A 17,273-nucleotide genomic window follows, 5' to 3' on the forward strand; every position below is an offset into this window, starting at 1 on the left:
ATACAGATATTTCTATACAGTCAACCTTGGTTAACGCAACATCCCATGGGGATGCCATGTAGTGTTGTTTAGACCCAGTGTTTAATTAAACCTAATTGTGTCTGACTTTGTAAACTTGGCAGGCTGCACTTTCAATGTAAATACTTGAGCTCTGACCGATAGAGGCTAAAATTTACTTTATTCGGCCTAAAATGTTGTTTGTTGAGGGACTGAGATCAGCTGTACAGTGCTTTTTTTTTTTTTTATGTGTATTGAAAATAATTTTAAATAATAATATTACTAGACTTGAGATTACAAAACTTGAGATCTTTAATGGCAGCTTGGAAAGTTCTAGAATACGCACAGCATGTTTGACTAAAAGAGTTGTTCAGTAAAATAATTGGGCACTATAAATAAAAATGTTTCACTCATTACTGCATTAATAGTAAGTAGTGTGGTAGGTGCATTAATTTTTTTGTATTGCAGGTGTCTATTCATTCGGTTTGGCTGGGAAACAGAATCACGCCCTTGAGGGAGGAGGAATGGGATGAAGATGAGGAAGACGAGAATGACGTCCCTGCTCCAGCGTCGCCTCCCACCTCACCCATCAACTCCAGGTCTGAGGCTTCACTTCGTTTGTCAGCTTTTTGCTTACATAATTCCAGTAAATGTTATCTAATATACATAACTGGTTGTGAGTAAAAATCTAATGTTCAGATATTTAATTGCTTCATTTCTGTTGGGGGGTGGGGGGGCTCAACCTATACCCTGCCGGGATAAACTACAGCTGATTTTTAAGAGAGAATTTTACGTCACTGGTAAATCCCCTTATCCCCTATTTTAGAGGTATCCCAGTAAATGATAAATATTCCCCAGAACTTAAATACTGTGTCAGAGAGACGGAAATGTTGAAATAATAGACTCTGCTAAATCCAGGATAATAATCTTAAATAATTCTGTAATTGAATCTCCTGATAGGAAACACCGTGCTGGCGTAGATATCCACTCCTGCTCTCAGTTTCTGCTGGAGCTCTACAGCCAGTGGATTCTGCCAAACAACCCAAACAAGAAGACGACCCCAGTCATCCTGATCTGCGAAGTGGTCCGCTCAGTAAGTAGAATAGAATAGCCCTTTAGGAGCCAAATTTATAATGACTGCTGAAGGCACTGTCAAATTGGTCATTACAGACATGTGATCCTTGTATGCAAGTGGACTCTAATACAGGTTTGTTTGTAAATGGATGGCCCAGTTAACCTGAAATTTGAGCGCAAAATAAAAATGTGAAACTGAAGTAATTAAACATTTATACACAACCATTTGCCTTAATCAATTAATTCTAAAGACTATCGTCTGGTTTCACAGACCCTGATTAGCCGTAATCATGGATTACTTTACCTAATGTAACATTACATAGATTAATGCTAATCGGAGTCTGCGAATCAAGTCATGTAAGTTTATTACCGAGTTTTATTCAGTAACGGTACTTAATATGCCAAGAAATGTTAAGATTACCACAAAAACAGGAACTGGAATCAGGGGTGAATGGTAATATAAAAGCAGGGGTAAAATTCTGTCATGTTGGCATGCGTCACAAATCTCCGCCCATTTTGCTTGGTGTCAGTTATCATTGGTTGATCAACGAGAGAAGACTTTAGCGGTGTGGCATGAAAACAGCAGCATGAAGTTTTTATTATTTTCTTAAGTGCAGAGAAACTGTCTGAATATTGGAACGAACATTGCTGCAAATGAGTGGGAAGGCAGAAATCCATGTCATAAATTACATAGTTGATAAATATTAGAAATAATTATCACAGCGCATTTTCATGCACAGATGTTCTTGCCAGAATTTGTGTGAAATTTTCTAAAATGGCAAGTAATGTGTGGGACAGTAGGGATTAACAATAAAAAACCAGGATCAACAAAGTGCAGCTTCAGATTTGGCAAAACTCCCTCTGTACAGCAGTTGCTGCATAGTGTAATATTTCTTAACACTTATTTAAGGTTTTACATGAGTTATAAACTATAAAGCGGGTATAAAGCTTCTTTTTTTATGGTGAATTGGTTATATATTTAAGGCTTATTTTGTATTCATAACTTTTTCGTGCACTGATATGTATACATTTTAAAAGTATTAATTAATTGTCACTCACATTGTCTAATTTTTTTTAATGTTTACACCCATCTGCGCATATGAGCGCATATGAGTACCTGCACTTGAGGAGCTCACCCCTGGATAACAAATGTAATGCACCCACCCCTAAAAGAACATAAGAACATCACAACGTTTACAAACGAGAGGAGGCCATTCGGCCCATCTTGCTCGTTTGGTTGTTAGTAGCTTAATGATCCCAGAATCTCATCAAGCAGCTTCTTGAAGGATCCCAGGGTGTCGGCTTCAACAACATTACTGAGGAGTTGGTTCCAGACCCTCACAATTCTCTGTGTAAAAAAGTGCCTCCTGTTTTCTGTTCTGAATGCCCCTTTATCTAATCTCCATTTGTGACCCCTGGTCCTTGTTTCTGTTTTCAGGTCGAAAAAGCCCCTGGGTCGACATTGTCAATACCTTTTAGAATTTTGAATGCTTGAATCGGATCACGCGTAATCTTTGTTCAAGACTGAACCGATTCAATTCTTTTAGCCTGTCTGCCTTTTAAACCCGGGATAATTCTGGTTGCTCTTCTTTGCACTCTTTCTAGAGCAGCAATATCCTTTTTGTAACGAGGTGACCAGAACTGAACACAATATTCTAGATGAGGTCTTACTAATGCATTGTAAAGTTTTAACATTACGTCCCTTGATTTAAATTCAACACTTTTCACAATATATCCGAGCATCTTGTTGGCTAGGTGGTGCTTTACAGCGTAAGTAACCACCCTCTAAAATGAGCATTAAAGGCACTGATGATTCCATATTTCTCCATGTCTTTGTTTTACCTGTTCAGCTTCTGGCAGTGTCTGATTTGTTCACGGAGAGGAACCAGTATGAGATGATGTACAGCACGTTGACAGAGCTGCAGAAGGTCCACCCTGCTGAAGATGAGATACTGAACCAGTACCTCGTACCTGCCATTTGTAAGGCTGCATCTGTCCTTGGCATGGTGAGCAGTACTACACTTAATCAACAAGAGGAATATTGTAATTTCAGATATTGGATTTTTTCCCCCTTTTTGATAGGATGTAACGGGTTGATATGTATTCAGCTTGTATTTTGCAGGGCTGGTCAGTCTTGGAATAATCTGTGTTGGAGAGATGTCTGTTCATTTTATTGTGTGAACAATGTTTGAGATTGGTTTAAGGTAGAAATTTATTATCGGTAATTTTTCAGAAACGAAGATGATATTGTTTTTATGGTGCCGATGGAAATATGACTGCAGAATTCCCTTTAGAAAATCTTGGAACAGGGCAAGGAGTCGGGAACAACAAAAGTCTTCAAGCCCAAAGTCACCTTTTTTTTTTTTTGTTTTGTTATCTTGGCATTGATAACTGCCATTATGGCTTCTCTGTTCCCTTCTTCCTGTAAACCAATTGTTTTTGTTGCATTGAACTCTTCAGGAATTTGAAGCTCATTAGTCTTCCTTGTTGAATATTTGTCAGGACAAGGCCATAGCGGAGCCAGTCAGCCGCTTGCTGGAGACCACGCTGCGCAGCACCCACATGCCGAGCCGCATCGGAGCACTGCACGGCATCCTCTACGTCCTGGAGTGTGACCTGCTGGACGACACGGCCAAACAGCTCATCCCCATCATCAGCGACTACCTGCTCTCCAATCTGAAAGGAATAGCACAGTAAGCAAGACCCTCAGACACCAGTGCTGGTGCTTTAGATAGACAGTACATGGGGTTGTATTAAAAATGAGAACCCCTGTCAATCGAGTATAGGATCATCGCGGGCAGACAGGTGGCACTGATTTTATGTGAAAAGAAGATAAACCCAACCCTTGTTATGTAGGCCCTCGCTATTTTGCGGATTCGGATATATCGCGGTCCTGGAGTTGGCTCCCCATTTTTACTGTCTAACTGCTTATGCCTTAGCTGCAATATACATAGGCACTTAGAATTACTGTTCATTTTATTTCGTACTGCACATCACAAACAACAATATACAAAGCATTAATATCGTACTGTTATCATATACACACGTATTGCACAATAACACAAAGCAAATTTAAATATCTACTTTAAATATCTACTCCCCTGATAAAATGAGGGAGTGGTTGTACAGTATTTGTTAGCCTATTTGTTTTTCTATGAGTCTCTCACGGCCCTCAATATATAACAGATTTATATTGGACTCCAAGACCCGCGATATATCGAGTGGGTGGTGTATTTTGTTCCCTGTATAAGGATGTGTGGTACGGTAGTCTCCTAGCCCAGATGTTATTGCAGGGACCGAGACTCGGATACAGAACGCTGCGAGTTAAATTGCGCTAATGCGCTTTTTCATGAACAAATACACAGAAACAAAATGGCCAAAACATTTACAAAATCACTCCTGACAAAATAAAAGGCACAAGGGCCAAAACAAAAGGTCTTTCAAAACTCATGATAATAAACAAACAGCGCAACACGGAACACAGAACATCGGCCACAACCCTGCGCCTCTATCACCAACATCAACTCTAACCCTTTCAAATTACCACCCGTGAACACCTATTTTATACACCTGTGGCTGGAGCCTAATTAATGACTTAATCATTTATTCACTTGTCAGCTCCAGCCACATTCCCACCAGTTTTGACAGGGAGAAATTGAACCCCCTCCCTGCCAAACCAATATTCCCCACACACACACACAATACATTTGACATTAATTTGAACAGTTTTGCAATACATAGCCGCTAATAATGGTTTCAAAGGTCAGTTAGTCAGTGGAAACTGTTTATGGCTTGACGTGTGAACTAATGTTTTATTGCTATCAGAGCAATTAGACATTTGCTTCCTTTAAATGCGCTCCCAGACCCCTTTTATTGTGGCCGTTCTTTGTGAAATATTGGGGGACGACATACGTCATTGTCATCCCAGTATCTTTATTAAATTGTTTTAGTATGTAAAGCAAAGTCAGTTTTATTGGCTTTGTGCCACAGTTGATTCCAGGATGTACCTGGTATTGACTTAACATTATAACTGTATATCTTTTATTTCAGCTGTGTTAACCTCCACAACCAGCAGCATGTGTTAGTGATGTGTGCTGCAGCCTTCTACATGATTGAGAACTACCCACTTGATGTGGGGCCAGAATTCACAGCAGGCATTATTCAGGTATAGAAATTTGTTATGCCCTCTTTGTGATAATCATCAGACATGTCAATTAATCTTTAGCACAAAGGGTCAGTTTTATTAAAAAAAGTATAAAAACTAATTGTTAGTGAAAATGTTCAGCAATTTACTCCTGTGAAGAATTCAATAAACAACTTCACAATATTTAAAAAAAAAAAACTTGGTTAAAATAGGTGGAATGAGTAAACAGCTGCTTGAAAGTTGCCTTAAACTGTATTTCATGAGGCTTTTAATGTTCTAAAACCATCGACAAGCAGCTTAGGACCAGTGTTTGTTTCATTTTGATTTCAATATTTCAAGCTGTTTTGCTTGCTGTTGCAGATGTGTGGTGTGATGGTGTCTGTCTGTGAGGACTCCACCCCCTCTGTGACATATCACTGCGTCCTGCGAGGGCTGGAGCGCCTCCTACTGTCAGAGCAGCTGTCCCGCCTGGACGGGGAGGCGCTGGTCAAGCTCAGTGTGGACCGGGTCAACATGCCTAGCCCACACCGGGCCATGTCTGCACTGGGGCTCATGCTCACTTGCATGTACACAGGTAAAGGTTTGTTCTTTAGAGCATACATGAGACAGTGTGTGTGTGTGTCTGTGTGTGTGTGTGTGTGTATATATATATATATATATATATATATATATATATATATATATATATATATATATATATATATACAGTACTGTGCAAAAGTTTTAGGCAGGTGTGAAAAAATGCTGTTAAGTAAGAATGCTTTCAAAAATAGACATGTTAATAGATTATATTTATCAATTAACTAAATGCAAAGTGAGTGAACAAAAGAAAAATCTAAATCAAATCCATATTTGGTGTGACCACCCTTTGCCTTCAGAACAGCATCAATTCTTCTAGGTACACTTGCACAGTCAGGGATTTTATAGGCATATGGTCAGGTGTATGATTAAACAATTATACCAAACAGGTGCTAATGATCATCAATTCAATATGTAGGTTGAAACACAATCATTAACTGAAACAGAAACAGCTGTGTAGAGGAATAAAACTGGGTGAGGAACAGCGAAACTCAGCTAACAAGGTGCGGTTGCTGAAGACAGTTTACTGTCAAAGGTCATACACCATGGCAAGACTGAGCACAGCAACAAGACACAAGGTAGTTATACTGCATCAGCAAGGTCTCTCCCAGGCAGAAATTTCAAGGCAGACAGGGGTTTCCAGGTGTGCTGTCCAAGCTCTTTTGAAGAAGCACAAAGAAACGGGCAACGTTGAGGACCGTAGACGCAGTGGTCAGCCAAGGAAACTTACTGCAGCAGATGAAAGACACATCATGCTTACTTCCCTTCGCAATCGGAAGATGTCCAGCAGTGCCATCAGCTCAGAATTGGCAGAAAACAGTGGGACCCTGGTATACCCATCTACTGTCCGGAGAAGTCTGGTCAGAAGTGGCCTTCATGGAAGACTTGCGGCCAAAAAGCCATACCTCCGACGTGGAAACAAGGCCAAGGGACTCAACTATGCACGAAAACACAGGAACTGGGGTGCAGAAAAATGGCAGCAGGTGCTCTGGACTGATGAGTCAAAATGTTAAATATTTGGCTGTAGCAGAAGGCAGTTTGTTCGCCGAAGGGCTGGAGAGCGGTACAGGAATGAGTGTCTGCAGGCAACAGTGAAGCATGGTGGAGGTTCCTTGCAAGTTTGGGGCTGCATTTCTGCAAATGGAGTTGGGGATTTGGTCAGAATTAATGGTCTCCTCAATGCTGAGAAGTACAAGCAGATACTTATCCATCATGCAATACCATCAGGGAGGCATCTGACTGGCCCCAAATTTATTCTGCAGCATGACAACGACCCCAAACATACAGCAAAAGTCATTAAGAACTATCTTCAGCGTAAAGAAGAACAAGGAGTCCTGGAAGTGATGGTATGGCCCCCACAGAGCCCTGATCTCAACATCGTCGAGTCTGTCTGGGATTACATGAAGAGAGAGAAGCAACTGAGGCTGCCTAAATCCACAGAAGAACTGTGGTTAGTTCTCCAAGATGCTTGGGCCAACCTACCTGCCGAGCTCCTTCAAAAACTGTGTGCAAGTGTACCTAGAAGAATTGATGCTGTTTTGAAGGCAAAGGGTGGTCACACCAAATATTGATTTGATGTAGATTTTTCTTCTGTTCACTCACTTTGCATTTTGTTAATTGATAAATATAAACTATTAACATGTCTATTTTTGAAAGCGTTCTTACTTTACAGCATTTTTTCACACCTGCCTAAAACTTTTGCACAGTACTGTATATATATATATATATATATATATATATATATATATATATATATATATATATATATATATACATACAGACGTGCTCAAATTTGTTGGTACCCTTACAGCTCATTGAAATAATGCTTCATTCCTCCTGAAAAGTGATGAAATTAAAAGCTATTTTATCATGTATACTTGCATGCCTTTGGTATGTCATAGAATAAAGCAAAGAAGCTGTGAAAAGAGATGAATTATTGCTTATTCTACAAAGATATTCTAAAATGGCCTGGACACATTTGTTGGTACCCTTTAGAAAAGATAATAAAGAATTGGATTATAGTGATATTTCAAACTAATTAGTTTCTTTAATTAGTATCACACAGAGAAAAGTAGTCACTGTGCTGTTTGGTATCATTGTGTGCACCACACTGAACATGGACCAGAGAAAGCAAAGGAGAGAGTTGTCTGAGGAGATCAGAAAGAAAGTAATAGACAAGCATGGTAAAGGCTACAAGACCATCTCCAAGCAGCTTGATGTTCCTGTGACAACAGTTGCAAATATTATTAAGAAGTTTAAGGTCCATGGAACTGTAGCCAACCTCCCTGGGCGCGGCCGCAAGAGGAAAATCGACCCAAGATTGAACAGAAGGATAGTGCGAATGGTAGAAAAAGAACCAAGGATAACTGCCAAAGAGATACAAGCTGAACTCCAAGGTGAAGGTATGTCAGTTTCTCATCGCACCATCCGTCGCTTTTTGAGCGAAAGTGGGCTCCATGGAAGAAGACCCAGGAGGACTCCACTTTTGAAAGAAAAACATAAAAAAGCCAGACTGGAATTTGCTAAAATGCATATTGACAAGCCACAATCCTTCTGGGAGAATGTCCTTTGGACAGATGAGTCAAAACTGGAGCTTTTTGGCAAGTCACATCAGCTCTGTGTTCACAGATGAAAAAATGAAGCTTTCAAAGAAAATAACACCATACCTACAGTGAAACATGGAGGAGGCTCGGTTATGTTTTGGGGCTGCTTTGCTGCGCCTGGCACAGGGTGCCTTGAATCTGTGCAGGGCACAATGAAATCTCAAGACTATCAAGGCATTCTGGAGCGAAACGTACTGCCCAGTGTCAAAAACCTCTGTCTCAGTCGCAGGTCATGGGTCCTCCAACAGGATAATGACCCAAAACACACAGCTAAAATCACCCAAGAATGGATAAGAACAAAACATTGGACTATTCTGAAGTGGCCTTCTATGAGTCCTGATCTGAATCCTATTGAACATCTATGGAAAGAGCTGAAACTTGCAGTCTGGAGAAGGCACCCATCAAACCTGAGACAGCTGGAGCAGTTTGCTCAGGAAGAGTGGGCCAAACTACCTGTTAACAGGTGCAGAAGTCTCATTGAGAGCTACAGAAAACGTTTGATTGCAGTGATTGCCTCTAAAGGTTGTGCAACAAAATATTAGGTTAGCGGTCCCATTATTTTTGTCCATGCCATTTTCATTTGTTTTCTTATTTACAATATTATGTTGAATAAAAAATCAAAAGCAAAGTCTGATTTCTATTAAATATGGAATAAACAATGGTGGATGCCAATTACTTTTGTCAGTTTCAAGTTATTTCAGAGAAAATTGTGCATTCTTCGTTTTTTGTGGAGGGGTACCAACAAATTTGAACACGTCTGTATATATATAGTTATATATATAACTTTAAGTACAGGGACTGATTTACATATTTTCATGCTACAGTAACTGCATTTCTAAAATGAAACAGTAATATAGGTCTTCTGGGAACCTCCTTATTTAATCTGGTAGTTTTGGGCAGTAGTCCCTTATTCTACCTTGAGTACTAGTTCCCTATTTGTGGTTAAACGTGGTAAATGTGTTCTTTAGATCAAGTTATTGAGAGCATCAGAATCTTGAGACATACATAGTGTTCCACGTTTGTGGTTTATTTCCGAATTTTACTGATAAATTACAGGACGTCATTTTTTACTGATTTATACCCAATATTGTCTATTATTCAATATTTTCCTGGTACTATTTTCTAGGAAATGCACAATATTTTGATTAAAAGGCTGTTTTGTTTTGACTCTGACATTATAATAAACAGCCCTACACTGTGTCCTAAATATATAAATATAATATTTTTAGTGGATGAGGAATGGGGAGAAAACGTAAATCAGTTTATGAATATTCAAAATAAAACAAATGTTTCGAAGTGTACAAAAAGCAAAAATAGCAGAAGAGGGTCAGATGAGGCAGAGGATGCATAGCGTTGCAAATACTGCTGCATTCAGGTACATGTTTGCGCTGACAGTAAAATAAAAAAATAAGCAACACATTAAACTAAAATCATAAAGTGAACTGAGAGACATGCAATCCATTTATGCAGCTTTTACACACGCTTTAATAAAAAGAGAGCGCAGAATGACTGTGTTAATGAGTTTGCAGAGAGGTATGTATTTGTGACTTTGTCTGTCCATCAGCTAAAACACTGCCTAACGTTTTCAATCTTAATCGTAAATATTTGATCGAAAATGGTGATGCTTTAGTTGGTAAACTTATATGGAACGCATTGATGGAAATGTTCAGTGTGATTTGACGTGTCTTCCAATGGCTTGCACTGCCCAGTTCTGTCAATTTTCTTTTATTTTTATGATTTCAAGGCGAATAAACCTGGCTTGTTTTGTGCTGATGTCATGTTCATACCTTCTTTAGATACTGTTTCCATCAGCACAGCAATTGCCCAAACATTTGCAAAGTACCAGCTAACTTGGGAAAACATGGCTTCGACTTGCACAGATTCTGCTTCATCATACATGCCAGGCACATTATTAATCAGAAACCAAAACTCCTACGCATCATATTCCACATGTAAAGTCTGTATACTGAGATTCTTTCCCCCTGATTTTCTATTAAATATTTTTTACCGATTTTTTTTTTTTTTGTTTTTTTTTTAGTTTTTTTTTTGTTTTGTTTTTTTTTAAATCCCATTTTAATATATGTTAAATAAACTCCGAAAAATTCCCGGAACTTTTTTTTAAAAGATAAAAAATGAAAACGCGGAACACTAGACATACAGTACAGATGCACCGGTCCTCCAATAAGTATTTCTGTACCATTTTACATATTGATAATCACATTCACATGTGATTACACTTGTTCAGGACATTATTTAGCACATGCAATTGGGAGTATCAGAATCTATAGATATATGAAGGCAACTGTGTGTCTGTGTTTGTGTTTATACATGTATGTCAAACTTACATTTTTACATATCTCGAGAGCAGCTAAGATTTACAGTAAGTCATGGTGATCTATCTTAGTTACTATTATTTCTTATTTATTAACTAAAATCGATGTGATTCATTGCCTTTTAAGTAACAGCAGTTGTCTTTGTTTTCACAAGCAGATCTTCTGCATGGTTAGAAATGTCTTGACTGTTTTTTTTTTTGTTGGTTTTAACAGGGAAGGAGAAAACTAGTCCCAGTCGGACGTCTGACCCTGATCTCACCGCTCCCGACACCGAGTCTGTCATTGTGGCCATGGAGAGAGTATCCGTTCTCTTTGACAGGTATTAATCATAATTACATTTCCAGTGTGAAAACCAATAAATAAATACCAAATTGTAAACTACACCTATATGGTCACTGTGGTCCCTACTCTGAATTGTTCTGTATACTAAAGATTGTAATATATATTATCCCCTGTGGGGGATACATAGCATTGCCAACAGTGTTCTAGTGGAGATGCATTAATGTTCATTAAAGAAATTGGTTTTTGGCATTTCTTAGCACAAAAAGTGTGCAAGTAAAGAACCACTAAAGTAAGCTTTGTTGCCTGAGGTTTTAAACTGGTCTCCTCTCCTCAGAATCCGGAAGGGATTTCCCTGTGAGGCAAGGGTAGTGGCCCGTATCCTCCCCCAGTTTCTCGATGACTTCTTCCCACCGCAGGATGTGATGAACAAAGTCATTGGCGAGTTTCTATCCAATCAGCAACCTTATCCACAGTTCATGGCAACTGTTGTTTACAAGGTAGGTACACAAATAAAACTCGATTTCACCCACGTCTTTATTTCTGGATCATAGCCGACTTCTTTCAACAATAACTTCCTTCATAAACATAGTTTGAGTCAAGTGTGAAATTTGATAGCTCTAGGTATCTGTTTACAAGTAAATAAGATTGGCTGTATGCAGATAGCTTGGTCCATAGTTCTGCCTGCAGAGTTAGCTGGTTAACAGAGGTGCTACAAACTAGACCATTTTTAAAGTGCTGACTTGCACTGTACAGATTCCACATGCAGTACCCTGTTACGCATGTAGCTGCTGAGGACATTGTTTTGTTGAGAGTATTGGAATCTGGGGGTGTATGTATTTACAGCCATGGCAGGGAATGTATGTGACTGTTCTTGGCAACTCTACTAATAGCTGTACAGCCACATTTTAGTTATTTATGCTTCTTAATTATGAAATAATATTGAAAGTCAGATTGTTTTCCTAAACAACCCAGCACCATTTTTTTTTTGCTGTCTTCCCCTGTAGGTATTCCAGACCTTGCATGCCACAGGACAATCCTCCATGGTCCGAGATTGGGTCATGCTTTCTCTCTCCAACTTCACTCAGCGGACACCTGTCGCCATGGCGATGTGGAGTCTTTCCTGTTTCTTTGTCAGTGCTTCAACAAGCCAGTGGATTTCAGCCCTGTATCCTTGATAATTCACTATACTATACATTGATTATTGTCTTAAGATGGTTCTAATACTTTTTCACTTTTAATGACAGCAACAAAAGGAAGGGTATATATACAACCTTTTTTTTACCTGTGGTACTGTAGTCATGAAAAATAGAAGTTTTGGAAAGGTTAGTATTAAAAGACAGCTTACCATGATTCAAACAAAAACTACAGAAAAATCTAGATGTAGTACTGAACTTATAATTTAGTACTCTGTATCTTATGATTGAGTACTGTTAGAGGTTATGAATGATATATTTGTTCACACCAGTCTTCAGCCATGTTTTACAGGATTGATGAAGTCTAAATGTGTTTGGCTGAGGTGATCCCAGAGGTTTACAAATACAATTCACTAAACCCTGTCCTTTTGTTTATCACCAACAAACCAATTAAGTACATATGATAGAAGAATGATAGAACCACTCAATTTAAAATCATGGGAAAATTGATAAATCTTCAGCAGGGGATCTTGAAATCATGTACTGAAAAATAAGTGTTTGAATAACTGCATCTTTTGGTTATTTGTATAAACTGGTGCAGAAAACAGATCTCTTTTTGATGGTGGTGTGATCTTCAGAAACCTGTTTCCAGTGTGCATTGTGGCAAGAAAGAATGCATATTAATAACCTAAACTGCTTATGAAATTACTGGCTTTGCAAAACAACGGGGGGTGGGTTCATATCATGGCAGTAGAACAATTAGAAATGTAAGTAGTCAAACATTTATCCACACTGATGAAGGCACTAGCTAAAACATTTTTCTATTTGACTTCACAAATCACCATAAAATTGCTACTTATGTTATGGTTTAGCATTTGTAAGTAATTCAGATGACTTTTTATAGAATGGCTATGTTAAAAGCAGCATAAACCAATTTTGAATGTACATAACATGGGAGATCTATGTCAAGTGAAATTATCCATTGATAATTTTTTACATTTCCTTAATCCACCACCTTAGCCTTCCTCATGTTATCAGCCGAATGGGGAAATCCGAGATTGTGGATGTCAGCCTGTTCTGTCTGGTGGGCATGGACTTCTACAAACACCAGATTGACGAGGAGCTGGATCGCCGGGCCTTTCAGTCAGTGTTTGAGGTGGTAGCCTCCCCTGGCAGCCCCTACCACCGCCTGCTCACCTGCCTGCAGACCATCCCCCAGGTGACTGCCTTCTGAACACTGCCACGTGACCGAGCAGAGCGAGGAAAGGAATGTCAAAAGCTGTTCATGTGAGATAGACTTTAGAAGAACGTCGCAGTAAGACCCTGTTCCACCCCCACTCCCCAGAAGGATTGCTTTTAGGAACATGAAAATATCGGTCTTGGAATATAACATTGTGCTTGTACGTCTCCCCCCCCCCCCCCCCAGATCTTCCGGCACTTGGAATGAAAATCCCTTAATGTATTTAAGATCAGAAATGGGACTGGTGAGCTATGATTTAAACCAAAAAAAAAAAAAAAAAAAAGACTTGCTATACGACAGTACTTCTATTTTTAGGCAGCTTTTTGTTATATAGGACGGAACTGATCTTAATTTATGTAAAGATAAGGGGCTCTACTGCATAATATTGTTAAATGATATATTTGTTTTTAATATATCTCGCCTCAAAAGTTATTTTCAAAGTAAAAGGTTACATATAGCCATAGAAAATCTGTATATATATTTTTTTTCATTCAGGCTGGGATTGTCTTGTGGTTTCACTGGAAAATGAAGGAGGTCATTTCCCACTGTTAGCATGTTTATAATTATCTCGTCCTGAACTTGCAGTGATGTGACGTATGTGTTTGTTTGTAAACTTTAACACACATACTTAACCACAAACATTTGTTTTTTCTTCTCTTTCTCAGGATGTAAGATGTGATAATATTGAATAGAATTGTCTTTTAACAGAAACATTTCTATGTCATGTACAATTGTAAAATCTGCATGAGGTGTGTGTAAAACGTAAAAGAAAAAACTGTACAAGGCCACGTTTTTTTAAATTTCTTTACATCTCATAAAGAGAGAATGGAGTTGATGTGTGTTTGGCGTGTTTACGTGTGTGAAAAGTCATCCTGTTTTCATCCATTCCAGGTAAAACCCTTATTTAGTTATTACCTAATTAGTACAGCTTGTATTATAAACTTACAAGAATGGGGCATAGCTTAATCTTATACAGAAAGGGCCGAAGGGGAGGGGGGGGTTAATCAGTGGGAGGGTTCCTTTTGTGTTTATATGAATGGTTAAAAAAGTAGTTTAAAAAATAAAAGGGCAATTGGAGAAATAAGCATGCTACAGCAATTGTACCAGCTTTAAAATTTGTATTTTTTTTTTTTTTTTTTTTAATTTATCTCCATATTTTATGAGCTGAATTATTGCTTTAGTGGCAATTATGTAGAGGCCACAAAGTCAAAGGGGAACTTTTTAACCATTGTAAATTATAAAAGCTATGACAAAGTTATTATATTCTTTACGTAATTTCTTGGAATATTGACTATTTTTCCATTTAATAAATCTTGCATATCTCACTCACAATAAAAACAATAAACTCACTTCAATATAGCAATAACATGGGCAGTAAGGTTTATGCAGTTCATCGATAAAGTGCTTTTTAGCTTACACTTTGTTGGGGATAAACACTACAGGTTGGCTGCACTGTGAAGACAAATGGGTCCATACTTTCTTATTTAAATCGTAAGGATCAGTACTCATTTGTACAGTTAACCTTGAAGTCATTGGATCATTTATTCTGTATTGGAAAATGTTACCTATTTAAAAACTAACCCAAAATCAGTGTGGGGCCTGGTTTTGAAGCGCAGTTTATTTGCAGGTTTCTGAGAAAATAGAAGTAGAAGGTGACCATGGACAGTGTATGGAACTTGATTTTTCTGATGCATTTTGGGAGGTTTCCATCATTCTTGGGCTACCAGGATTTAAGGGAACATAAGTACTTTTTATTGTATTGTGTTACATGTTCCCATGTGTTGCTGTAGCTGTTTACTTAAGATGTGTGTATTGTTTTAATTCTCCTTTTACATTTTTACCACTTTTTTGAAACTTTTAAATTGCATTCCCTGCCTCAAGATGGCTTCCCATGTACCTGCATGGACCTCTCAGAACATTTCCCATCATCCTCCTGCTCACATATGTAACTCAGATGGATTTACCACTGATCAGGAGGGTGATGGGAAATGTAGTTCTGAGAGGTCCATGCGGATACATGGGAAGCCATCTTGAGGCAGGGAATGCAATTTAAAAGTTTAAAAAAGTGGTCAAAATGTAAAAAAAAAAAAATTAAAACAATACACACACCTTATGTAAACAGTTGTAGCAACACATGGGAACATGTAACACAATAAAATAAAAAACTCCTTATGTACCCTTTAAGTAAGCTGGGGTAAAAAGTTCAGTTGCAAATCATGATGAACGTACAATTAAGGGAAATGGCTTTATTCATACCCTGACCTGTGTTATTGGTCATATAATCTGCAGTTGTGTGAATGCTGCTACCTTGAGTAGATCATGAGAAAACATCATTTTATAGTGACTATATGTATTAGGACCAACCTAGTTATTTTTTTTTATTCAATATTTGATTCTTAAAGCTGAACTAAAAATGACAATTACTATTGTGATTTTTTTGCATCCATTATAAAACCCTTGAAATTTTAGCGTCCATTTTTAATGAACTGATTACCCAGAACAGTGAAAAGCCTCCTCCTTAAATGGAGCCCTCGTTGTTAAAAGAGGATTGGCAACAAGTTATGGCATTTGAGTTGGATATTTTATATAATGCATGTTAAAAACCTCACAGGATCCGAGTTGTCACTATCCAATAGTACATGCACTCTTAGCTAAGAGTTTTCTTGAAACTTTGGTGCCCTAAAAAACCCTAAAACCCTATACAAGATGTTTTTCATACACAAACCAATTTCTGCTTTATGACGGTGTCAGAATGTAACCGAATGAATTTGCCTGTTTAAAAGAAAACACATTACTTACGTTACCTCCTTCTGTGCTGTACGTGTTCCTGCAATGACTGTTTGAACTTAACTACGATTGCACGTTTTCTTGCAGACGATATAAAGCTTAAATGTTTACTGATTCCAATCTACAATTCCCTTAAACCTTCAGGTTCATAAATACTGCAGTGGCTACAAGATGTCTTCCTGGTCTTGTATTTGTGCTTAATTGGTGTAGTTGGGAATACAAATGTTATATTTCTTCTAGACTTAATTCTAGGTGCCTATCCAAGCAGGAAACTGAGACAAAGTCCCTAAATGTGTCACCCGTCATCCTCTCAGGTTTGTCTGTATGTCACTGGCTATTGCTCAGTCTCAAGTAGTTCGGCTGTTGCTCAGTCCCATTTTTTTCTTTAACAAGAGAATTATTTCTGTACAAGGCTATGATGGGCACTCTGGAGCCTTTTTGGAATGTGTGTCGTGTTTTTTTTTTTTTTTTTTCTTCAAAAAACAGAAATGTATAATTTGGATGTGTTGTGTTTAACTACCAAGTGACTGAATTATATCACTTTAAAGAATAAAACTTTTTAAAGATGTAACTACTTTTGTTTTTCGTTTTATCGTCATAAGCAATTTAACCCTTAATTGTTGGAATCCTATACTCCTGTGTGTATAAGATAATTGTTTTGTTTTCCTTTACTTTTAACTTTTAACAGTGAATTGCTGATTCAGTTTTCAGGAGGTAAATTATGCTTTAAAAAAAAAAGTTTGCTTTATTCATTTTGTTTGGGCTTTCCTGCTTTCTGACACATGCTTTGTTTATTTTGATTTCTCTTACAAAAGTCATCACACCTGTTAATTGTTAATGGCTAATTGAAAACCCAGAACTATTTTATAGGTAATGACTTCAAAGGGTTTTCTTTTAAGGTAGGGCTAAGGAAAGGGTTTAAAAATAATTCAGATTTTTTCCGTTTTCTCACCAATCATTATTTAAAATGTCTAAAGTAAATTATTAACAATTCATCAAGACTGTGTCATTTTATATGCATTCTGGAGCCAAAAAAAAAGTCAAAGGTCAAAATTCAGGGCAATGCATTTTACATTAAGTGGTCTGAAAAATATGACTATA

General features: G+C 37.9%; 1 protein-coding gene across 6 annotated transcripts in view; it reads left to right on the top strand.

The window, feature by feature from the left end:
* Positions 1–16,743, top strand: part of LOC117409069 (huntingtin-like) — a 74,252-nt gene extending 57,509 nt beyond the window's left edge. For all 6 annotated transcript variants that reach the window (XM_034014662.3, XM_034014664.3, XM_059004978.1 and 3 more), the window contains 10 exons: positions 466–596; positions 958–1,090; positions 2,922–3,077; positions 3,574–3,764; positions 5,122–5,236; positions 5,576–5,789; positions 10,944–11,049; positions 11,347–11,509; positions 12,017–12,177; positions 13,166–16,743. In XM_034014662.3, the coding sequence (XP_033870553.3) occupies positions 466–596; positions 958–1,090; positions 2,922–3,077; positions 3,574–3,764; positions 5,122–5,236; positions 5,576–5,789; positions 10,944–11,049; positions 11,347–11,509; positions 12,017–12,177; positions 13,166–13,379 (1,584 nt within the window). In that variant the 3' untranslated portion in view covers positions 13,380–16,743. The remainder of the gene's footprint in view (positions 1–465; positions 597–957; positions 1,091–2,921; positions 3,078–3,573; positions 3,765–5,121; positions 5,237–5,575; positions 5,790–10,943; positions 11,050–11,346; positions 11,510–12,016; positions 12,178–13,165) is intronic.
* Positions 16,744–17,273: the final 530 nt, after the last annotated feature.

Source organism: Acipenser ruthenus, chromosome 2, assembly GCF_902713425.1.
Source record: "Acipenser ruthenus chromosome 2, fAciRut3.2 maternal haplotype, whole genome shotgun sequence".
In the NCBI taxonomy this organism is placed as follows: domain Eukaryota; kingdom Metazoa; phylum Chordata; class Actinopteri; order Acipenseriformes; family Acipenseridae; genus Acipenser; species Acipenser ruthenus.